The 24978-nt window shown below is 41.6% G+C and overlaps 1 protein-coding gene across 2 annotated transcripts in view; it reads right to left on the bottom strand.

The window, feature by feature from the left end:
- Window positions 1-481: 481 nt before the first annotated feature.
- The window catches only part of map1ab (microtubule-associated protein 1Ab), a 92019-nt gene continuing 67522 nt past the window's right edge, over window positions 482-24978 (bottom strand). For both annotated transcript variants that reach the window (XM_005731456.1, XM_005731457.1), the window contains 4 exons: window positions 22381-22518; window positions 8756-20522; window positions 7018-7250; window positions 482-4667 (listed from right to left, as the gene is read on the bottom strand). In XM_005731456.1, coding sequence (XP_005731513.1) covers window positions 4512-4667; window positions 7018-7250; window positions 8756-20522; window positions 22381-22518 — 12294 coding nt within the window. In that variant the 3' untranslated portion in view covers window positions 482-4511. The remainder of the gene's footprint in view (window positions 4668-7017; window positions 7251-8755; window positions 20523-22380; window positions 22519-24978) is intronic.

The following is a 24978-nucleotide window of genomic DNA, read 5'->3' as shown; positions in this document are numbered from 1 at the left end:
TTTGTGCCTCTGAAAATGGGGGACTGTGTATAAAAATGTCTCTAAAATAGTTAATCAGATAATAAGACCTTGCTTTACAGCTGAATTGCTTAATTGCTGGAACAAACTGTAGTGGTGCACAGAGACAAAATCACAACAACAACAACAAAAAATCATAAAACATGTGTACAGAAACATACAGCAGATGACATACTGTATGTGGTCTCTCATAATTCCGTTAGATTTTAGTGACATTTTCAAAAAAGAAAAATAATTTTTAAAAAAACCACACAGGGACCACATTTAGATTTCATATATTTTAATTGATGATCACCAGGCTGTTTCCCTTTTACAATGAATCTGCAGTAGTTCTAGTTTTACCAGTTAGATTTAAAGAGACAGAGAGATATTGAATATTGCGCTGCGGAAGAAACCATAAATTTAATACAATGCAAAAAATAAAAAATAAAAATAAAAATAAGAGAGAGAGACAGAAAGAGAGAGAAAGAAAGAATCAAACAGAACTACCAGTACAGTGTCTTTTTTTTACAACATGTTAATAGGGCAAGCAATAAAAGCACAGCCCAGTTTTATATTAGGTCAGTACCAGTTAAGACAATTAGCTTTTTTTTTTTTCAAATATACTTCTTTAAAATAGCGTTGTATTTTTTTTCATTATAATTATTATTGTTATTATTATTTCAATGTTAAACAAGTACATTCAGGATATAACTAAATAAATCACATGCAGAAAGATTAGATGGACAGATGACACCATACGTTGATTGTGATCATTTTAATGCAGGAGATGAAATCGAACTGAAAGATGCACTTTTTTTTCTTTCCATATCTTATCAGCGTTTTGTGTAGCTTCAGCTGTTTTTGATCATCCCGTCACATAAAACTGCCTAAAATAAACAAGATTCGCTTCTTCGTTGTATCTTTCAGATTTGCTCTTTCCAGAGTGATATGTACAAATCTGTGTACAGCACACAAGTGTGCGTGTAGCATTTTATTGAGTTTATCAATTTTATTAATGGTGTTTTGAGTTTGCATGTGTTTCAAGTCATTTTCAGGAAAAGGAAAAAGTTGCAGCTGCAGTTAGTACTATGTTACTGTGTTACTGTTAATATGTTGCTTGTGGGATCTCAGTTTCTTTCTTGAACCTTCCTCTTTCTTTGGAACAGAACTGAGACTGCAGTATCTGCTCGCCTTCTGCACGCCGTTACATTTATTTCTGTCTAAGTTGGTGTGAATGTTTTTTTTGTATTTGCATTTTTTCTTTGTTTTTGTCTATTGTTTTTGATCCAGCAGCATTCATATGGTAGTACCAACTCTACATTCAGAAAAATAGATCTCCTGTATAGTGCATTCAGCTTCTGTATAGCAATACAGTTCAGTATTGAGTGATTCACAGCGTTCTACTTAATGCCTCAGGAAAAAAATCTCAAGGCCGGGTATTTGGAATCTGCCAACTTAAAAACATTATTCAAAGACAGTACAACAAATCAGACCATCCATAAAATCTGATTCGCACATTTAATAAAAAGCTTCTTCCTGCTTTGATCCCAGCTCATACAGCATCGAAAGGAGAAGTGAAAAGGACTTTTTGCTTGCTTGATCGGTTCACAGACATTTAAACATGTCTTCAGGGGAGTCATTTTAAAACCTTCATGCTAGGCTGGATATGTACTTGTGCGTACGCAGATGTTTGATATACAACCTGCATCAAACTCAGAGATTCTCTGCAGGTGTGATTTGTTTTAAAAGAAAGGAAAAACACACAGAAGCCATGTCTGCCTCTGAAACAACACAAGCATGGGATGCATATCAAGGCTTGTACAGTGCATAATGGATGAGGGCTATGATGAAAAGAAAAGGAAAACAACATTCAGTGGCAGCCGTGTGAGTTCGCCATCTTTGATTTTAAAACTAAAGTAGAGCGGGCAGAACAGCGAGGCATTGGAAGATGAGGTATAAAGTAAGGAGTCTTATGAGCAGCAAGATATTGGCACTGGTCCCAGGCTAGCCCGAGGTGATGACGCGGTCTAGCCTTAGTTTCTTCCGTGTATTGAATCCAATTGAGGTAAAGGACTGACTAAAGTTTAGCTGTGAAAGCTTTTAATAGCAACATCCTGACAAAAAGGACTTTTTGGGAATCAAAACCAGCCATGCGTCCTCCATCCTGGCCCTCCTTTTTAGCTTTAAATCAGCCAACAAAAGAAACATAACAAAACAACAAAAAAACATAAAATATTTCTTGATTTTATATCTCAAACAAAGAGCAAATTAACCTCTGAAAAGTAAACCGGAATTGGATTTGCTTTGCAGCACCAAATTTAAAGGTTAAATTGTGAATATCTTTTAAAAAATGTGCATATAAATTAGGAAATGAAACATGGCCCAATGTGAATATGAGCTGCTCTCAAGTCTGGCTGTAAACAAGCAGAAAGACCTTTCACAGTGAACTCACAGAAAACTCGCCTACAAAACCAAAACCATGCTGCAATTAAAAACAGCTACTCAGAGCGTACTGTATACTCAAGCACACAAAAAACTACTTCTAAAACATTCCTACAGTATATCTGTGACCATAACCCACATTCATGCTCATTCTCTCTCTCTCTATATATATATATATGTATATATATATTACTGTGACTAACATCAGGCAATTGCTTCACGTTGATCTCGTCCCTCGCTATTAGCAAGCTCAGTCTGGAGGAACGTCCTGTACATAGTTTAATTCATATTATTGAAAACTTCCTCTCTGCTACTACACAAACTCTCTGTGCTTCGACTTCAAACAGCGCCCCATCCCCGCCTCGGAAAAGTGCATTGCTATTTGGTGCAACACGTTGCTCTCAGACATTCATATTGGTTAGAAAGTAGTATTTTGATATGAGGATTTAATGCTTGGCTTGAATTATACGGTTCCAAAGTTTGAGCAGTGGGAGAGTACTATATCGCAGTGCAATTTACAACTTTAGTGTATGAAGAGATTGGTCCTCAGTTTTAAAGTTTTCTGCTTGGTTTCTTTCTTCTTTTTTTTTCTGACTCTGCTTCAAAATGGCTGACATGTCCATAAAACATCCTCCGCTCTCTAAAGGCACGTGAAAGAAGCCTCCTGTAACATGTTTTTGTTGTGAAAAGTACCCCCCTCCTTAATAAATAGAAATACTGCAGTTCCCGCTGGCATATCGTTACCACTGAAGGGACGAGCAGGCAAGCTTTCGTTGCTACATTTGCCACAGGTCACTGCTTGCTGTTGTGTTTTTTTCTTTCCCATCCCTTTGTGATACTAACGGAGACGGTACATTGTAGCTAAACAGGAGGAAATGACAAGAATTAAACCCTCTCACTTAAAACGCTGCGTTCGCCTCAGGATCAAATCATCACAAAATATATAATTTATTCAACAGAAACTCTGTGTTGATATGAAACATTAATCTTATATGCATACTGGAGTACACAGAACCAACAAAGACTGTGATAAAGACTTAAAGAAGAACACCCAGCAGAGATGTGATTACTGTAGAAACGTCGTCCCTTTTGCCTGGCGCCTACTGAAATCACTTGAGCGCAGACAGCCAAACAGTGTAGTAGTCTATCCACACTATACTGCATTTCACACTTGAAAGGCCGGCTAAAGAAAGGTTTAACCCTACGCAGTTCTCTCCAGAAGAGTCCGAGCTAAAACACAAGCAATATGCACCAGCTAAGCTGTGAGAGCCAGAAGAAGAAAGAGTTTTCCAGGCACCTCCTAAAACTTCACCACAAATCACAAGAAGGAACTTTTTTGTTGTTTTGTTACATAACATCAATTTATGCCGTTATCGAGTTAATCAAAACACTACTGTAGCATGAGCTGAATTGCAAAGGATGCATTTTGCTGTGTACGCCGATGGAAAAGAAAGGTTCGGATTAAGAAACGAAAGCTTTTCTAGTCTTATAAAAACACTTTGCGTATGATCTTAAGAAATAATTGATCACGGATTCGTTTAGACACCATTTTGGAGATGATGAGAATTCCTAGTTCAGTAGTGTTTTGGCACTTGTTTTGACCACTTGGAGGTCTAACTTTGCAATGTAATTTGAGTCACCTTTGTAAGAGCTACACGTGACTAATCTTGATCTTTAACTGTGGCATTATTATTATTCCTTTGTGGGATAATGATCTATGTTTATCTGTCAGGTGTAAATATGTTTTTGAAAAGTATTTAAATTTGTTCCACAACTGCTAGCGCTTCTATAAGAAATGTGTAAGGGCAGACATTTAACTCACAGAAGAAAACAAATATAAAAAGTACGGTATTATTTGCGAGATAGCCCCACTATCACAAAGCATATGCCCAGAATTTTGACTAACAGAATCTAGTGTATTGAGGACTGCAGCAAATGGGTCTGAGACTGGTACCATGAGAGAATGAGAAGCTTTGAAGAAGCAGAGTACTGTTCGCTCTCGCTCTAACGTCATGATGAGGAGGGAGGGGTTGTTGGCGGCGGGAAAAGCGGCGCGGTGCCCTCGAAGCTCAGAACTCGATCTTGCAGGCGGGGAAGGACTCATCCTGCATGACTACGGTGCTGCTGGAGGCCAGAACCATGATGTTCAGGTCCTGCTGCCTCTCGTGCGTCTGCTGATACCATTCCCGGGTCACCTCTGTGTCATGGGTCGGGATCAGAGTAACCTGACAGAGATATAACAAAAGGAAATGAGAGGCGAGCTGGCAGGAAGGGAGTAGGACAGATTGATTTGGAGAGGACTCTGGAGTCAGAATTTGTACAGGTCCAATGGCTAGTGTTTTAACTAACAGTACATAGTCTCCAAACCATTCTCCAGACAGATCTACCTGCCAGAGATGTCTTATATCATCAATGCTGTTCATACGTGCCACAGGGCCACTGACTGTATAAGACAGCGTCCAAACCGAAAGTACTACTATTGATCCACTCAGTTACGCTCTGCACTCTTCTATTTTTGACTGACTGAGCCTCTACCTCTAAAACAGTTCTTATAATTCAATTCAATTCAATTTTACTGATATAGCGCCAAATCACAACAACAGTCACCTCAAGGCAGACTCTGAAATACAAAAAAGAACAACAGGAAACCCCTTTCTTAGAAATACAATAGACATGTGATATAAATTTTATTAGCATATTAAAGATACTCCCTCTATATCACCCTTCTGTCTCTTATGGATGCATCATATATTGCTTAGAATTTGGATGAGAAACGGTGTCCAAAAAATGGAGATTTGTACGTGGATAGTAATCTTCTGACAATTAACCAGTAATCTCAGATATATGAGTTTTGTCAAAAATATTTTCAAAAACATGCAATTAAAACATCTGATATCATCAAAATATAGGCAATGTGAGCTGCCATGATGCCATCTTGGGTACTCTATTCTTCACAATAAGAACAGCCTTGTTTGCTGCGTAGTGGTGAATCCAGTACTGACATGTGTGACAGAATACAGATGAAAGGGAGCGGGGACTCTTTAAAACCAAATACTTAATCTATTCAAACTAGAACGAAACTGTTAACATACAAACTGCTGATGAGGAATTATATTGCACCAGTGAACATTTCTAACACATGTGTCAAATGTTTGAGGGAAAAGCCACTCTCTTTCACTGTGTATGGGACTATCCTAAATTACAACTATGCTCGAAAGCAGTTGTTTAAATTTTATCAACTGTAAATTTAAAGATTCGCTATCAGGCAATAAATGTACATATTTGGTAAATAACCCAAAATTTTTACTGTCTTAATTAATTTTGGACTGCAGTAGAACAGGAGGCCAAAACTGGATTTACCAACAATAGATGCATGAGTCAAAGAAATGGCACGGCACTCTGATGGAAAGACTGACTTAGATAACAAGAGGACGAGCAGGAGACTTTAAAACACTGTGGAAAACTTTAGCTGAATTCCTTGGTCGTCAAGGTGCACAGTTATTTTTAAAGTGCTCTGTTGCTGAGTGTGTGTTTTCTTAAATATGTTTAGTTCATAAACCATGTGAGCCAAAAGCTCAGGCTTCAGATTGCTCTAAATGCTCAATAGCCTTAATAGGGTCATGTTGTGCACACCATAGACAGCGTATAAGATGGACATGGCTATCATGACATCGCCAATCGGTTTCTTAAGTCCAGTGAGTTGGGAGGAGCAGCCAATCAGAAGAAAGTTGGCTTAAAAGGAAATGAGGTAAAACAGCTTTTTTTAGACAGTGGGTTAATTGAGGGGCTGCACCAATTAACCCCTGAATTTATCTCACACAATTAACTGTGTGAGATAAATAAGGTTTACTTTGAGCTGTGACTCACACAAAGCTACTCTTATAGGAATATAAGAAAGGAGTCGGAAATGAAAATAGCAAACGTTTAATTTTTTTATTACAATTTGATAATTGATAATGTGCTCACTTGAGCTATAGCTGTCTTTTCTTTAGAGACAAGAATGACGTTCTAGTTATATTTGCTGCTGTGGGCCACAAGGTCAAGTAAATGTACACATTAGGTGCTCTGCAGGATACAGTGAAGTCATCAGCCTTATTATGATTATTATCCTTTTAGCTCAGATGTCTACCAACTTCTTTAATAAGAAAGTGTTGATTCCATGATTGCCATGGTTTCCCAAAGTAATGAATCTATGCTGTGCACTTCATATATGTAATCCAGCGGTCCCCAACCTTTTTTGCGCCACAGACTGGTTTATGTCCGACAATATTTTCACGGGCCGGCCTTTAAGGTGTTGCGGGTAAATACAGCAAAATAAAACTAGTACCGGTACCAGAAAAAGAACATTTATTCATAACACATGGTAAAAGACCCAGGGAAACAGTTAATGATAAAAACGATTTAAAAAATAACGATAAAAACCCTGAAAACCATAAATTTCACACCCGAGCCTCAACTCTTGCTGATGTAATCTATCCATATATTATAGAGTACATATATTATAGTCATAGAAAACGTGAGAAAATATCAAAAGAGAACAAGATGCTGAAGCTAAGGCAGCGAGGGGGTAAATACCTGCAAATTGGAGCCCCACTGAGCTTTGCCTTCCAGCAGGGCATCCAGGACTCCACGGCTAGGCTCTCCACTGCTTGGGTCATTCCCACTCACAACGTAGTATGCAGCCCGCACTCTCTTGAAGAATTCCTGGTCCACATTCTTGGCACTGCAGTGGTTGGGCACATAGGCCAGGTCAACATAGACAGGTGGTCCAGGGGGGACAGTCGAACTGGATTTCTGGGCGTTATTACCTGGAAGTGATCAAGGATACAAAATAAGAATTCAAAGATTAAAAATGACTTTCCTGAAAATGCACAAAGGAATAAGCGCTTTCATCAAGTGAGATAATTATCTAATTCATTCATATGACGAAATTATTTTTGTTTGGATTTTTAAATGTGATCCGATTGGGACCTGAACATTCTCCATTTTGTTTGAAGTGCTAATGTTATCACCACCTGAGGAGTTATCGCTTGAAGTGATTTTTCTTAGAAAATCTTTGTCAGTAATGAGTTCTATTGTTATACAATCAACCTTGATGTCACTGTTTTGTGTGCAACAGCCATAGACTTAAAATTCAAGACAAACATAGCCAATAATTTTTCAGCTGTGAAGCCTCAATTTGAGCATTTTTGCCTTTGTGACTTTGGCAGATGCTACAGGTCTGACGAAGCTTGCCCTGCTTAATCATTCTTTTTACTCTGATGAAGGCATACAAAATGAAAAATATGAACATCATGTTTCATGGACCCCTTCTGGCCATTATAAATAATACAGGTTAAAGGAACCTTTTCACTGGCATTACTTTTCAGACCCAGAAGCTATTTCCATCAAACAGTAATACAGCAGGTAAATAAGTATTAAAAAAATCATAAATTTTCTAAGAAAAGAGGTGCAGAAAGGCATGGAAAGTCACGACACCTACTGAAATCTATCAGTAATTAGATAATGAGCTCTCTCGAGACCTTAACCTTATTGAAGAGTTGTCCAAGAGCCAAGGAGTACTTGTGGAGCGTTACAGAAAGACCTGGAATCAGCAGGTACAATTGTTTCAAAGAAAACAATAAGTAATGTATTCAACCGCCATGGCCTGTATCATGGCAATGGAGTCACACAAGACTCCATTGCTGAAGAAATGTTAATGCATGTTAAAGCACATTTCAAGTTTGCTGAACAACATTTAGACAAGTCTGTGAAATACTGGAAGGATTCAGTCTGGCTAGATGAGACCAAAACTGAAGTCTTTAGATGCCACGATATATGGAGATCAAAAGTCACTACATTTCACCAAAAAAACATCATACCAACAGTGAAGTCTGAAGGTGGGAGGTGAAATCTGTTTTTTAGCATACAGTACTGCTTCATATAACAGAAGGAAGGATAAATGGGAAAATGTGCCAAGATATTCTAGGTATAAATCTGCTGCCATCTACCAGGATGATGAAGATGAAACAAGTGAGAACATTTTAGCAAGACTGTGCGTGTGTGGATTGGATGGGCTGTTACTGACGTCTGGTGATAATTTTATGTCAATAGCACCTTTAGAAGTTTCTTTACTTGGAAAATTGGTGACTTGTTCGATGCTTATTTTACCTGCTGTAAATGTGCAAAGTTCTTAAAGTGCTCCTTCTGAATATGCATTACACAGTAAAGTGAAGGTCAAATATCGAGGGGCAATAATGATAATAACAGCTCTCCTGATTAAATTTGGTTTTCCAAAAGCTTAGTGTTACCGAATGTTAATGATTAACCTCACCTGAACTGCTCTTGATGCCATTGACCAAGCCTTTCCCAGGGTTGAGTATCTCGCTCCTTGAACCATGGGTTTCAGACATTTTGATGAGCCTGGAGCTTCTGTCTGTGTCCTTCCTCCTGAGGGAGGCTGATCGCGGCGAGGCAGAGTCCTTAGACTGTTTCACTGGAGTAGAAGACCTCTTCCTGACTTCCCCCTTTCGAGCAGGAGAGGCTGACTTGGGTTTCCCCTTTCTCAGGCCCTTGGTGGTCTTGTGCTCCTTCTTGAGAATTTTCTCTGTACTGCTGTGATCATTGAGAAGAGCCTCTGGATCCACCATGCACACATCTGGGTGAGGTGGGTGGGGTAGAGGGTCCTTCATCGGAGCGGGAAGGGGATCGTGAGTCTTCTGAGATGACCGTGGTGATGAAGGATGGTGGCCACCACCAGCTCCAGATAATTTGTCCACCGGCAGATGCTCAGCATCTTCGTCTGAGTCCAGATTTCCCTCTGCCGTTATTGATGGACACTCCTCAGTTTCTGGAGGGACATCAGAGTCGGACTGTGACGGCAATGACTCGCTCACTGATGTCGGTGGTGTCTCCTCACCAGCTAAAGTCACAGCCAAACCAGATGACATTGCACCAGGCAGCTGGCCTTGTCCCTGTCCGGCATCTCCATGGTGACTCTGAGCATGGTGGCGCCTCTGCTTGTGTGACCTCCTTTTCACAGAGTGCTGCTCTTGATCATCCTCACCCCCTTCCTGGGAGTGGCCACTTCCACAATCAACTTCACCCTCATCACTGGAGAGCTGGTGAGGGCTGGGGTTGATGAAGGATGGAGAAAGTTCGCCTTTGCGATGTTTGTATTCACAGGAGGAGAATCCTGGCGGGGATTCAGAGGAGGAAGTTGCTCCAGTGTTCAAATCCGCAGGGCGATCAGTCTTTACATCTCCTTTGCTGGATGTTTCTGTGTGGTACGTGTCTTTTGAGGTACTGTGGGCACTTGCCATCCACTCCATTCCTTCCTCATCATCATCACCATAACCTTGAGGGGGGGCACTTGGAAAGTCGTCCGGCCTTTGTAGAAGCTCCCAATCAGATATACTGCTCTTTCTCCTTACCTCTAATCTCTCAGACGGCATCTCCAATAAGCTTTTCTCCTCCGCTATTTCGGCCTCCCTTTGTTTCCCATCTTCTACCTTTTCACTCAGTTTGGGATCACAAGTTACTTTTTTCTCCTCTGTGATGTCTTTAATGCTCTTTTCCTCTGGTTTCTTTTCTTCTATTACCTGTTTGAATTCAGTGTCTTTCATTTTGTCTGCCTTTTCATCTTTTTCACTTGATTCTTTTTCTGACACCTTGGCATCATCCTTTAGTGGTGCAGTATCCCCAGCACTCTTTTCTTCTTTTACCTGCGATTGTTTCTCTTTCACCTCTTCTGATTTGGGCAGGTCTGTTACGGCACATGAGGTTTTGGTAGTGTCAGTGTCACACACCGGAGTGACCGATGCTGCCTGTTGAGCTGTTTCCACCGTTGCATCAGGTTTAGACACAGCGGTTGCAGAGGTAATGGCGACTGTCTTTGTTTCTTCAGAGGATGTTGTACTATGTGCGACACACGATTCAGTTATTAATGAGAAAGTCTGTTTTTGCTCAGCTACTTGGATTTTTTGACATTCGATACGACACGGTAGGGTACCATCCTCCATTTCAAGGGTATCAGGTTCCTTCTCTTGGGACTGTTTGTCAGAAGAGTCAGCCCTTTGGAGGGGAGAGACATCAAAGCGTGCTTCTGATGTGGATGAACTCTCCTTAACGTCTCCTGTAGTTTGTAAAAATGGTGCTGTTGTGGATGCTTTTAACACAGGTTCAAGCATATGAAAGCTGTCAGTAGAAGATTTTGCGTCTGGCTTTACAGAACTACTTTGATCTTCTGGTTGCTTGGCAGTAGTAGACAAGCCTGGAGATGATGGTTTGCTCTCTGCAAACTGACTGGGCAAGGACTCTTTTGTTTCAGGTTTTGTCATTACCTCCATGTACTCGTCTCTTTGAAACCCTCCAAAGCAGGAACTTGTTGACGCTGCCGCAGTTGATGGTTCCTCTTTGGCCAAAGATACTTCAGAGGTTGATAATTTATAAGGTTCATCTTTGCCTCCCAGCTTTTGGCTCAGATGGGTAGACCCTGAATATGAATAACTGTACGATGTTGAGGAGTACGTCGAAGCGGAGTATGTTAAGCTTGTGTATGGGCAAGGTGATGAGGTAGAGTCCTCGTGTTTTTCTGTGATACCAGAAGTACGCCTCACATCTTGACTTCCTTCTTGGACATCTCTTTGGCTTAAATACTTATCCTCACTTTGCTGGGAGGCATCTGAGAGCACAAGGGTGTCTTTCCTGTCATCCTTCAATGCTACTCCATTCTCTTCACTGTAGTAACTCTCATACCTACTATGTCCAATATCAGCATAGCTACCTGTTAGCGGTGAGGATGGGCTGGACGTAGGCTTTGACATAGAATCAGTTTGGTCTGTTGCCAAAGAGCTGCCAGTTAAGCTACTCGTGGATGTTGGGTGACAGGTTTCCTTTGATGAAAGACTTGACTCTGGTGATGGAGACTCTTTATCTCCAACTCCTTTTTTTGATTCTAGTACATCAGATGAAGAAACACCCTCTGCTGACGACAACCTCCTCTTTGTGGATGGCTCAGGGGACAAATGCTTTTTGTCAGTATCCTCTAATTTTATTTCTTCAGTATGTTTGGGTGTAACTGTTGGAGCAACAGAGCTTTCATCCATTTTCTGCGCACACGTGTCTGTTGATGAAGTTGTTCTGCCTTCGTCTTTACTTGCTGCTTCAGGAGGTTTGGATGTGCTTGTATCTCTAGCAGTGGCCTCCTCTTTAATTGGTTTTGGTTCAGGTGCTTTTTTACTTACATCCTGGACTTCTTTATCCACGGCTTTAAAAGCTGAGGCATCATCAGGTGTCATCTTACATACAGTCTCCTCTTTAGTTGAGTCAGGGACCTGTGACTTTTTATTTGAGTCCTCTACCTCTGCTAACCCAGCACTGTCACCAGAGCTACGTCTGCACATTTCCTTCTCAGACTGTTCTCTCGCACCTTTTTCCATATCTATATCACTTGACTCTTCCTCTTCTTCGTCCTCCTCCTCCTCCTCATCTTCATCTTCGTCATCATCAACGTTAAAATCCTCTCCCTCAACAAGTAATCTTTTGTCTATCAGGCTCTCTTTTCCTTCAGCACAACTTAAGGATTTAGATGTAGCAGAACTGCTAACTTCGCTATAATCAGATGCCAAAACATTATCATCAATTTCATGTCCTATAAATGTGGCCGAAGAGGGACTCCTTGAATCACTCGATGCATCCTCTCTCTCTAACACCGATGGCTGCTGAGGTAAAATGTCTTTTTCTGCAGGCGAGTACCGACCAGATGGAGATCCCTCTCTATGGTCGCAGGAGTCAGTTTTGTCTTTGAGTGACTCCTCAGATTTTTCTTTGTCTTTTTCTGTTGCTTCCTTTTCTCTGAATTCTCCAAAAGGTGAAGCAGTACCTGATGCTTGTTCACCAAGATCTGTCTGGCTCCATGAGGGAGAGGGTATTTCTTGTCTTACGCCTGCTGATTGAAGAGCAGCACTGCTGGACTCTAAATCACTTTCTACTGGTGCCTGTGTTTGAAAGGCTGCTGCAGCACCTTCCTTTATGTCATCTTTCTCTTTTTCTGACCTCTCTGGTTTGTCTTCTTTTGGAGTGAAAGAATAGGCCTCAGCAGCTTGAGACATTTTGTTGTCTTGCACCTCTAAAGCTGAAAAGCTTTTGTCAACATATGGTGTGTCTGCCCTTTCTTCTCTCTCACTCTCTTCCTCTTGGCCTTTCTCACGGTCTTCATATCTTGGGGAGGCACTTCGACTGTGGTGGCTGCTTCGCTCGCTCTCTGTGAGGGAAACTGGGCTGTAGTCGACTCTGCTGAATGAGAGAGGTTCTTCTTTGTACTGCTCATCCAGGAGGAACATGGCTCCTCCAGCTTCCGCCTGGCTTGATCTTCTGTTATCATCAATACAGATGTCAGAAGCATGATCAAAACCAAGAGAAACTTCTCGTGAGTCCAAATCGTGATCTCCTGGAATAGGTTTTTCATATGGATCGTACTTAGAGGCGCCAAAGCTGTGCTTCTCGTCTTCAAGCCTTCCACTAACAGTCTCCTCTGTGCTCAGTTTTTCACTTTCCACTTTTGCTGGGCCAGCCGTGCGTCTGACATGTTCAGAATCTTTGTCCAGCATAAAATACGAACAAGGTTGTGATAATCCCGGAGACGCCACCTCTCGTTCTCCTTCCATCTCTCTCTCTGTTTCTTTTACTGGTTTCTCATCCAGTTTTGTCTTCTCTGGAGCACTCTGGATTCCTGAGCTCACCTCAGCTGGCATCTGTTTCTCTTGATGTGGCATTTCCTCCACGCTAGATTGGCTTTCAGTACTTGAAAGTGTGTAGCTCATAGGTTGGCTGTCTGTGCTTGATATTGCTGACAGTGCTGGCTTTTTCTCAGATGAGTCTGACACTGGTTCTGTTTTGGCAGAGGTTGTCTCCTTTGATGTGGGAATATCAAAGGATGGCTCGGGCTTGGCGAGTGGTGCAGGTGTAGCTTCTATTTTTGCAATATTTTTGTCTGCTTCAAGGAAAAGCATGGACTCCTCTTTCCCAAACTCTTTGAAGTCCTCATCCATAGAGGGTTCCTGCATTGTAAGTGTAGGTATAATCACTGTGGGCTGTTGAGATGTAGGTGATTTTGTTTGATCACCCATCTGTACCGTTTGGGTTAAAGGCAAACCTGCAGAAGAGATGTCATGGTCAGATTTTCTAGGCTCCACTGACAAAGGTCTGGAACCTGCTCCTCCCATACAAATGTCTTCATCCTCTTCATCTTCTCTGTCTTCATCAGATGACTGAACCACAAATGCAGGTTTGTACTCTAACTTGGATGCCGATACTTCCTCTCCAGAGAGCACCAGAGCAGGTTGCTTAATGGTTTTGTCCATGTCCTTCTCCTGTAATTCCTCTTTCTCCCATTTCTCCTCTTTGGTGTGGTCTGCATCAGAGACATCTTGTTTTTCCTTCTCTGAGAGCTCATCGGTCTTTACGCTGGCAGAATCCTTTTCTTTAATCATTGTTTCGTCCTCTGCTGTCTCTTTCTTTTCTTCTGTGATGCCTTCAGATTCGTATGTGTATTCTTTTTCTTGCTCTTTTTCCATTTTCTGTTCTTTGCTCAGTTCCGCAACATGTGTATCATCTTTTTCTTTTCCCATCTTGTCTTCAACACCAATAATGACCCCTGATTCTATATCTTTTTCTTTTGTATCCTTTAAAATTTGGTCAGGAGATTTACAAACGTCATCTTTTACTGACGTTGCTGCCAAAGAGTCTGGCTGCTTTTCGACTGATGCAGCTCCAAAAATATCCTTCTTATCTGCTTCAGGAAGCTTATCAGAGGTCACTCCATGTTTATCACTAATATCAAAAACATAATCTTTCTTAGTCTTCTCCTCTTCCAAGGTCTGGGTCTGTGAAAGACCTACTAGTTTTCCATCATCTTTCCTAGATTCTGGCTCAAGAGGGGAATCATCTTTTATTTCCTTCTCTTCTTTAGAAACTGTTGGAGTGTACACCTCCTTCTCCGGTTCCTGTTTGATAGATTCTGCATCACAAATGTGATGTTTGACCGTATCTATTGTTTCATCCTTAATGGTTTTAACTTTAGATGGTTCTGCTTTTTTTGCATCTGTGGGTTGCTCGTCAGTGGTGTCGGCTTCTTTCTCTTTTGTTGCATCACCCATAACAGTTTCTTTATCCTTCAAATCTTCCAAAATAGCTTTGTGGTCATCAGTATCACTCTTCTCCTGCTTTATTTTTTGTTTCTCAGAAATGTCACTTTTTTCCACAACTTTGTCATCCCCAGTGGGTTGAAAGTTGGTATCATCAGTGTCTTTTTCCTTCATCTCCTTTATGGGTGCCCCTTCAGAAATAACCTGTTCATCCTCTTTTTTAATATCTTTATCACAAGTTTCCTCCTTTGGTATTTCTTTTGCCTCTTCCTGGATGAGTTTTACATCTGATGGAGCATCTCTAAGTTCAGCCTCCTTTACCTCGTCTGTGAGGGACTTGACACCAGCTGTGTCTTTGGTTTCCTCCACTATGGAGGGTTTTGCATCAGAAATTACATCTTTAATAGCGTCTGTATCTTTTTCTTCTTTCTTGGTGGGTTCGATAGCAACACTATGATCCTGGATTGTCTCTTCTTCCTTGGACAGTTTGACAGTCAGCATTTCGTCCTCACGTGTCGTCTTCCTTTTTCCTTCTTCTGTGGCTGATTCCACAGCACAAATATCTTTACCATTTTCTCTGTCTTTTTCGTCCTGCGCTGCTGGTGTAGCACCAGCTACAACAATTTCTGTGCTTGTTTTGACAGGAGGAATCTCTTTGCTCATCATTGCATCCTCTTCCTCCATCTTGGCGGGTATGGCAGAAGGAGTTACGTCTTTACTCAATACTTGTTCCTTTTCTTCTTCTACAACTGGTTCGACGGTCTGAAGTGTTTTCTCTGTGTCTGCTTCAGTTGGTGTAGCTGAGAAACTATCGACTTTAGATACGGTCAGGTGATCTTTTTCCATCTCGGTAAGTTTAATGGTGGCAGCATCTTTACTTTCCTCTTGTTGCTTTTCTTCTTCACCTGCTGGTTTAACACCAGAAATTTCATCTATACTTGTAAGTTTATCTTTTTCTTCTGCCAAGGTAGGTTTAATAGCAGGAGGAGTCTCATCTTTACATATGCCCTCCTTCTTCTCCTCTTCTACAGTGGGTGTGAAGATGTAAGCGTCGTCCATGTTTGTTGTTATATCTTTAGCCAGTTCCCTGGGAGCTGTGGTGTCATCACTCTCTTTTTTGTCCTTCTCTAGCTTTTCTGTGGCTGGTTTAGCCACAGAGTCATCTTTACACACTGTTGCATCCTTTTCTTCTGACTTGGTAAGGCTTGGTGTAATATCCATACTAATCTCTTGCCCCTTTTCTTCTTTTATAGTAATGGCTGATTCATCTTTTTTGCTAATACTGTCTTCTTCTTCTTTGCTGACTTTAGGAACAGTAATGTCAAAAATCTCTTTTTTCTCCTCTTTCTGCTCAACAGTAAAGGGTGTGGCAGCAGAAGAATCTATCTTATCCATCTCTTTTTCCTCTTTATTATCTTTGAAGACTTGACTAGTATCTAATGTTTCAGTCTCCTTTTTCTTCTCCTTGAAAGGGAGATCTTCTTCCTTTCCCTCTTTCCCCATGTCTTCCTTCTCAGGCTTGATATCTGAAAGGTGGATTTCTTTGACTTCTTTTTCTTGAATCTTAAAAGTGCTACTATGAAGGGTGTCACTCTTTTCTGTCTCTTCCTTCTCCTCCATCAAAATCTTGCTATCAGACACATCCTCCTTTTTAACCTGTGTCTCCTTAACCTCACCTGTGGTTTTGAGGTCAAAATCATCTTTTTGTGTTTCGTCTTTCTGTTTCTGTTCATCTGTAAGTTTTTTGTCCTCAGGAGCATCAGTTTCTACCTCTACTTCTTGGGCCACTGGGGTGTAGTCTTTTTCTGGCTCCTTGTATTCATCTTTAATATCAACAGTCAATGTGTCCTTAGCCACTTCCTCTTTGACAGGTCTAGCATCAGAAGTATCATCTATCACTGCCTCTTTCTGTGTGTTCTCATCTGTGACAGATTTAATGGCTGAAATGTCTTCCTGAATGACAGATTCCTGCTTCTGTTCTTCCTTGATTTGTTCAGCATGTAAAGTATCGTCATTTTCCATTTCCCATTCTGCCTTGATGGTTTTAACTGCAGGTTTATCATCATGATCGTCATCATCTTTCTTGTTATCATCATCATCATCGTCCAGGAAACGACTCTCCCTGTCTGGAAATTTACCTGTTTCAGGCACTTTAGGTTCTTTCTCTGTGAGCCTGTCGTCAGATTCCAGTGAATTGCTCCCTAAAACTGGTAGTTGTACATCTGTTACAGGTTGTGCAACAACAGGTAAAGTTTCTGCCTGTTTTCCTTCATCTTTTGGCGCGAATGAAGCGTCTTTTTCTTGGTCTTTGATCACTGGAGCCTCTTTCATGTCTTTTTCAGATAATTTGTCCAAAGATTTTGCAGATTCTACTTCATGCTGATCTGCTTTCTGTTGATCAACCTCTGTCTCAGTTTTTGCATCATCTTTTGCACCTTTTTTGTCCTCAGTTGTGGTCACTATATCGCCAAATTCCTCTTGCTTTTGCAGCTCCAAATCAGGGAGCTTCATCTTGTCTTCCACTGGTGACTGACGAAGTGGAGAGTGAGCTGCGCTTGAGGGTCCAGACTGCGGAGGAGAGGCCATTTTCACAGTGACATCATCTGGACTGAAGCAACGCTCTTCGCTCTCTGAAGTCACTGAGTCGGATCCGAAAGGTCTAGTAGGCACAACAGATGAAATGTCTTTAGGTGTAACTGCGTCAATATTTTCCTCTTCAACTGGTAGATGGTCAGGTTTGAGGTCTTGTAGAGACTTTTCAGGTGACCCCGAGCTAGCAACTTTTTCAATGTCTTTCTCTTTACCCTGCAACAATTGGGTTGAAGCGTAGCCCTCTTGGAGTTTTTCAAGTGAAATTTCAACATTAGGAGTTTGGTCTTCTTCCTCCTCCTCCTCCTCCTCCTCCTCCTCCTCTTCCTGAGTATCTACAACCTTAGCTGCCATTTGCACTTCTGCAACAGGAAGTTGTAGATCATCAGATGGAGACTTGGACTGTTTGTCTTCTTCCAAAGAAGGTGGTGAAAGAGTTTCTGCAGAAAGTGGCTGCTCTTTGCCTTGAGTAGAGTCAGGCGGAGTGGACAGGGGACCTGGAGTTTTAGGCGGCTCTTCAGATTGAGGTGCTGCAACGGATGCCACCGACTGATCTTCAGCGATAGATGTAGGAAAGGAGGATATTTTGTCGTACTCTGTTATGGATGTTGCAGAAGATACATGCTCTTCTTCTGCCAGAGGAGCAGTGATGATGTTGGTGAACACCGATACTTGCTCTTGCACACCTGGAATAAAACCTTTCTCTGTCATGGCTGCAGCTTGTATCTCCCTCATGCCGTGGATGTTTACAAATGAACCCGTCTGATCTGGAACAGAGATGTCGTAGGCACCGACGTCATACTGAAGATGTGGTATTCTCTCCTCTGCCTCCTCGTGAATCTCCTCATCAGAGATAGTCTGTTCTGTTTCAGAGTAACCAGGAATAGTTTCATCTTGGATGTAGGACATGGGTTCAGCTGCAGCAGCACCTTGAGCTACTGAGGTTATAGGAGCAGTAGCCCCTCCAACATGTGATAGGTAGCCTTCCTCCTCTTCTTCTTCTTCTTCTTCTTCTTCCACTTTGACCTCAGTCAGAATTTCTGTGGTTTTGCTTTCATCCATATGTTCAGGTTTGATCTCTTCATCAGCTATTACATCTAAATCTTCCACCTCCTCCAGTTCAGCCTTCTCCACTGCCTCCTCTTCTTCCTCATCCCTTGATGGAATCATCTGTTGCTCCTCTTTAGTCACAACCTTGGCTAAGAGAGTTTCTGACTTCTCCATTTCCTCTATCTCGTGTTTTCTATCAAATGCTTCATCTTTTGCCTCCTTCCATTTTGACTCATCTTCCTCCTCACCTATTCCCATGTCTTCTTCCACCTCCTCCTGTATTTTCTTTACAGCAGCTGGGGGCTCTTCCTCTTCTTCCTCATCCTCATCCTGAGTTTGTGCTCCCTCATCTTCAAACCTTTGAGCGTCTTCTAGTTCTGGCTCCTGAGTCACTTCCTTGTCTTCGTCTTTAGCTTCAGCTTTGAGTTCTGCGGCTGGTGCTTCCTTTTCAGGGGACTTTGTTCCAGGTGGGATTTCAGACACTTCTTCGTGTTTTCTTTTCTCTTCTGTTCCTGCTTGCGGCTCAGAAGAGACCTTATTGCTGTCCACCAGCTCTGCTGAAACCGTTTTAACTTGAGTCTTTTTAAGTTCTTCAAACTCCTTGGTGAGGTCTTCAGGTGTGGAGGGAACAGATGTTCCCTCAACAGCTCCATTTTCTACCGGTTCAGGTTGTATAACTTCAGGTTTGGACTCCTCTGCTTTGGGTTCAGCGGGTTCAACCTTCACCGTTTTGCTTTTGCCAGTTTTGGCTTTACTTGACACTTTAGCTTTATGTAATGTCTTCCTTACCTCTGGTGTAAGTGGTTTCAGGTCAGGCTTAGTAATTTTTCTTAGCTCAGGTTTGGATGAGTCCTTCTTCTTGTCATCCTTGAACTTTGCATCCTTCTTGTCATCTTTTTTGGCAGAGTCATCCTTCTTCACTTTCTTGATCTCCTTTTTTTCCTTGTCCTTTTTCTCATCCATCTTTGACACTCTTTCCTTGGAATGTTTTTTCAGTGATTTTTCTTTCATGATTTTTTTCTTCTCTGGCACTTCAGTTTTAGATTTTATAGTCTTAGTGGGCTTTTTCTCCTCTTTTTTCTCTGATATGTTTTCTTTCACAGAGTCACTCTTTGCCTCTGTGGTGGCTGACACATCATCCTGCCCCTCGACTTCTTTCTTTGGGGCCTTTGCAGTGGTCTTCGGAGAGGATTTGAGACTCTCTTTGCTATCCGTTCTTTGTTTTAACTTGGTTTGTTTTATAACAGAGGGAGGAGCTCCTGAGGCAATGTCCTTTTGTGTGGCAACAGGATAGCGCAAGAAGTCAAGGTGCTTTAATTTTTCGAGGCCCTCTAGGATCTTGTTTTGCGGCGCATTCCCGGGGAACAGCACCCTAACAATCTTTTCTGTAGGGCTGGCAGGAAGCCATACAACTAAGGCTGTGACTGATGTCAGGTAGGGCACAGATATTTCTCCTTCTTTCCCGTTGGGCAGCACAATGCCAGTTTTGGCCTTGCTGTTGCCAGCCCACTTCTGCATTAAAAATTGCATCTCTTTACTGTCTTTGACAGGGTTGAGAATGTACATGTCTAACCGGCCCACTCCCATCTTGTGGAAAAGTGTAATGGGCTCAATGGTGTTGCTGACAACTCGAAAGAGAGGCTCCGGCTTGACACCGAGTTTGTTAAGGTACTGCAAAGTAAGCGAGGCCTCTTCGATGCTACGTTTCACTTTAAGATTAGATTCTGGCATGCGAAGCTTCTCTGGCACGTTGAAGAACACAACACCTAGTTCAGGAGAAATCAGGTTCTTCATCCAGTCACTATAGTTGGTGGAGCCTTGTGACTGCTCCTCTTCCTGTTCTGCTATCTTCCTTTGAAGAAGCCCATTGATGCCCGGGAGATTGTCAGCGCCGATGTGTGTGAGGAGTATTGAGTCGATGCGGTCTAAGTGGCGGACCAGCTTCCAGAAGCAGGACTTTCGATCGGAGCCTCCATCCACTAAGATGTTGAAGCCATTCACAGCAAAGAGAGCAGAGTCTCCTCTTCCGCCCGGAAAGATGTAGCAGCATGGCTTAGAAAGTTTCAGGAAGCCTCCAGAAGTGGGAGGCTCCAGGAGGTCAAAAGGTGAAGGGACATCGACGGTTTCAGAGACGTACTCTGTGAACTCTGTGACACCCTCCATCTTGGGCAGAACAGGTTCAGGGTTTAGTTTGTATTCAAAGAACTCCCGCAGGGTCTGCTGCTGTCCCAGGGAGCTCCAGCCCACCTCCCCGCGGCAGGACACAGTAAGTGTAGCCTGCTGCTTGGGGGCTGATGTGCCCAGCAATTCACTGACCTGCAAGAAAGGCACACCCAGACATGTCTGAGTCAGTGATCATACGCATAGAAACAACATAAACTCTTATGTCAAGGGAAGAAATGACAAAAATGATATTTCAACTAAACGAACCACCAAAACTGCCTAAATAAATAAATAAATAATACAGAAAATAAAAATAGGCAATTGGGGATTTCAGTTTTTAATTTGATTTTGTATTATTTTTGTGTTGTAATGAGATGCTTAGACAATGACTTGCTTAAAATTATTTAAAACTGAAGGTTCAGCCGTGTGTGCATGTATGCTGCTAATTGAAACAGACGGTAAGTCAGAGCATCCACACGAAAAAGTAAATAGTCCTGACTGACTGCACTATTTTCAGCTAGATTAGCTAAGCGCCGCAGCTCTTCAGCAATCTCCCGACTAAAGGAAGTCATTTCTGCTGTGAGCCTGGCATTGATCAACAAAGGTGACACCATGGCACACTTTGAATGACAAGCCCTCATTTCCATAATGCAGAAATGCAAAAAGTGTAAAAAGAAATAAATAAACATTTAAGGAAGCAAACAGGAAACAAAGTGAAGGGTAAATAATTAGCAAACAAATACATTATAAAATACTTTATAATTAAAGTGAACTTATGATAAAACAAAGGCAAATAAATGTAGAAGTAAATTATACAGATTTTTTAAATATAAATTAATAGACGACTTTATTTATTTATAGTGCTTTTTATTTAATAATCGATTGACTTATTTCTTCTTCCTCTTCTTTCGGCTGTTCCCTTTACGGGTGTCCTGTCACACTGCATGTCCTCCTTCACTACATCCATGAAGCTCTTCTAAGGTCTTCCTCTTTTCCTTCTACCTGTAAACTTCATCTTCAACATCCTTTGTCTGCACATGTCCAAACTACCGCAGCCTTGTGTCTCTAACTTTGTCTCCAAGCCGCTCAATCTGAAACGTCTCTCTCATTTCTAATCTTGTTCATCCAGGTACTACCCAATGAATATCTTAAGATTTTCAACTGCCACATCCAGCTTGGCCTCCTGTCTTTTCTTCAGTGTCACCATCTCCACACCATGCTTCATAGCAGGTCCCACTATCATCTCAATAAACCTCCCCTCTCACTCTTGCTGCTATCCGTCTGTCACAAATCACCCCTGACACTCGTTTCCACCCATCCAGTACCACAGTTCTTCTCTTGGCACCCTATCGTCTGCTTTCACTAGACCTCTAGTCCTTCTGTCTCTATCACCCTAACTTGCTGCACATCCTTTTCCTCTTCCTTACTGTACAGCCTAACATACAACTCACTACAAGCCTTTCTTTTTGTCACTTCTTTACACCTAGTCTCACTACTTTCTTCATCTCCCTAACTATCCGACTTTGTTTTGTTTTTTTGCTAATCTTTTCCTTTAACTTACTTCCTCATTCCACCACCAAGTCTTCTTCCTCTGTCCAGAAGATCATACACATCAAACACCTTCTTCACCCCTACAGCTGTGTTTTCCCAGTCGTCTGGTAACTCGTCCCTACTACCCAGAGCCTGTCTGAACTCCTCTCTGAACTCTGTGCAACACCCTTCTATCTCACTTAATTAACATATTTATTTGTTTAATTTAATTTTGCGAGCTTTGATCTTTTTTAAAACTGAACGTTTAGAAAGTTGGGACAGGAATACTTTCAATTCTCGTCATCTTTTGTGGAATATACAGTTATACATATTGTTTGTCTTTGTAGTCATTTTACAGCTGATAAAAATTTGCATTTGTCCTTTGAGAGTAAACAGTTTTTAACCACACACATAACTGTGAATGCAAAATCTGAATGTTGTTATTCGTTTCATTATTACCAAAGAACAGTAGATGGCTTACCTCAGGATCAGTAAAGACACGTGAAAAGGTCTGGGAGGTGAAAACACCAGTTTGAAGGAGGAGGGCACCGTGATCTGAGCTCTGCCCACTCAAGACCAGAAGCTTGTGTCCTGCTGAGTCTGTGACTAAAGACTGGATCTGGGACACACACAGAGGAACAAAGGACAGAGAGGGACAGAGGACAGTTAAAGGGGAGCCAACACAGCCAAGATAGATAGAGAAATACCTGCATTAGTGATAAATAAAGATTCACTTAAACTGTGTCAAGGTTAACAAGATTAAACATTAATGGCCTGATTTTTTTCACGCTTCTTTCCTTTCAAAAGGGACAAAAAGATAATGCCGAATACTTGCTTTAAGCAACTGAAATCATTTATTTTGTGTCATAGAAAGTCATAGAAACAACTCAAATTTGTGTGCAATAAAGAGATGAACGTAACTGAGGAAAATGACATGGAATAAAGAATTCGAATTAAGTGTATTTGTGGCCTCACCACTATGCTTTAGCTTTGCCCCAGAACCTTTGTACTTATTCTACCAATTGGGAACTCTAAAGCAGTCATAACCTCGCCAATTCCACACTACATTTGGGTAAACATGTAATATGGCTTAACATCTGTGGAAAGGTCTGCCATTTAAAAAAGAACTTTTAAGAAGAAAACAATCTCCATCTGTTAGCATAGTTTAATTTCAACATAGTTGTTAACATACATCTGCTCAAACATGTCTGAAAACCATCTGAGCACAATGAAAGCAGAAACCTCTGGAGCTGAAAACAAAATGTGACGCTGGTTCCAGAACATAGCTAATCCCCAAAGACTCCCATGTTAAAATGTCCGACTTTACTGCAATAAAAAACTGGCAAGGTTGAGATTTTTTTTTAGGCGGAGTAAGGGGAGTGGTCATATTGACACGTGTCAGCAGAACAAGCACAAATGCAAATGTCGCTGATTGTGTGTCTGCTAAGCGTCATCTCTGCTAAATGGTGTCGCTGAACTGGAACTCTACTGTTTTGTGCATTTTTGGAGCCCTTTTAATGGAATTATCAGACAAATAATGTGGCTTCATAGATGCTGACTGCTAACTAAGTTTGCTTGCACTGGCTGGTAGCTTAGGGCTTCATCTTCTCGTCCATATATAGTAACTTCTGCCTCCAAAAACATGGGGCAGCCAAACTAGTCGGTGAAATCACAGTGGGTACATCCTGTTATGGTTCAAAATATTGGGGATAGAGACAAGAGAAAAACCACAATAACAACACTGGTCCGGCCGGGTTAAGTCAAACGATGATTTTAATGAACACACGCGTGGGAGATGGACACCGTACGCAGACAGCATCAGATCTCAAAATGGTGGAGCATTGCTCAAACTCTTATAGCCTCTGGTTCTCCCACCTTATCATAAAAGCCTAAACATTCACATGCTTTTCTCTCACACGGCGCCTAAGCTACGACCTTGGCTCCCCGTTTATCTGCTCCTGCTGAGTTGGGGCAGAAAACTCCAGCATGCTCTGTTCTCTTCTAATCAGACAAATAAGGCGATGACTTTCTGCAAACAGTATTTCTTATAACATCATAAAACAATATCATTCATCCACAATAAATCAGCAGTCTAATATAATGCAAATCAGTTTAACGAATGCAATAGTTATCAGCTTCTTCTAATTCAGGAGAATAATGCAAACTAAAACTACATAATTCACAATCTTTAGTTAGGGGTATAACATGGCATAAAATAATATTATAATCTAACAATCCATATTTTACATCACCTATGGTTCTGATAAACTACGGAAGGAATAGTAACAGCTAAAACCTAAACCAGAAGTAGTTAAAAAGTTCATGAATGTCATTATCCTCAAAGAGGTTTTCCATAAAATGGTAAATGGCCTGCATTTGTATAGCGCTTTTCTAGTCCCTAAGGACCCCAAAGCGCTTCATACTACATTCAGTCATTCACCCATTCACACACTGGCGATAGCAAGCTACATTGTAGTGTTACGATTCGATGTTGTCAGTGTTTTGTTTTAGGCGTGACTGTTATGTGTTTCCTGTTTTACTTTGAAGGTCTGTCTTATCTCAGTGTGTTCAGATTACGCTTCGTTGTCTCGTCAGTTCTGATTTGCCCCAGCGAAGACGGAAGGCTGAAGCGGTCCCTCGGACCCTCCAGCAAAGACAGACGAAAGCTGAAGCGGTCCCTCGGACCCTCCAGCAAAGACGGACGAGACCCCATTTATGTTACACCCCAGCCCAGGGAATCGGTGTGCGACATAAGGAAAATAAAAATAAGGAAAAATGCCCCCCCACTCCCTGCTCTTAAGGAGGACGAACCAACAAAAAACAACTACCACGGATTTCACAACAGCCAGTCAGTTTATTGAGTCCCAAAAGGTAGCAGGCATCAGGGTGAGAATGGCCAAAACAACAAACAAAAACTCTAGAAATGAAATGCAGCTGACTTACCTTCACAGAAAACCCCAAACAAAAATTACAGGTGTCTTACCTGCCTCCCTAACCAAAAACAGGAGAAAAGGTTCCCAAAGAAAAATGGCTTCTCACCCCTACAGCTACCGAGTAAAAACAGTATCGACAACTATTT

Source organism: Pundamilia nyererei, unplaced genomic scaffold (genome assembly GCF_000239375.1).
Source record: "Pundamilia nyererei isolate P.nyererei 1_Seehausen unplaced genomic scaffold, PunNye1.0 scaffold00043, whole genome shotgun sequence".
NCBI lineage: Eukaryota > Metazoa > Chordata > Actinopteri > Cichliformes > Cichlidae > Pundamilia > Pundamilia nyererei.
Note: the sequence above shows the minus strand (reverse complement) of the source record. Positions and strands in the feature narration are given on the sequence as shown.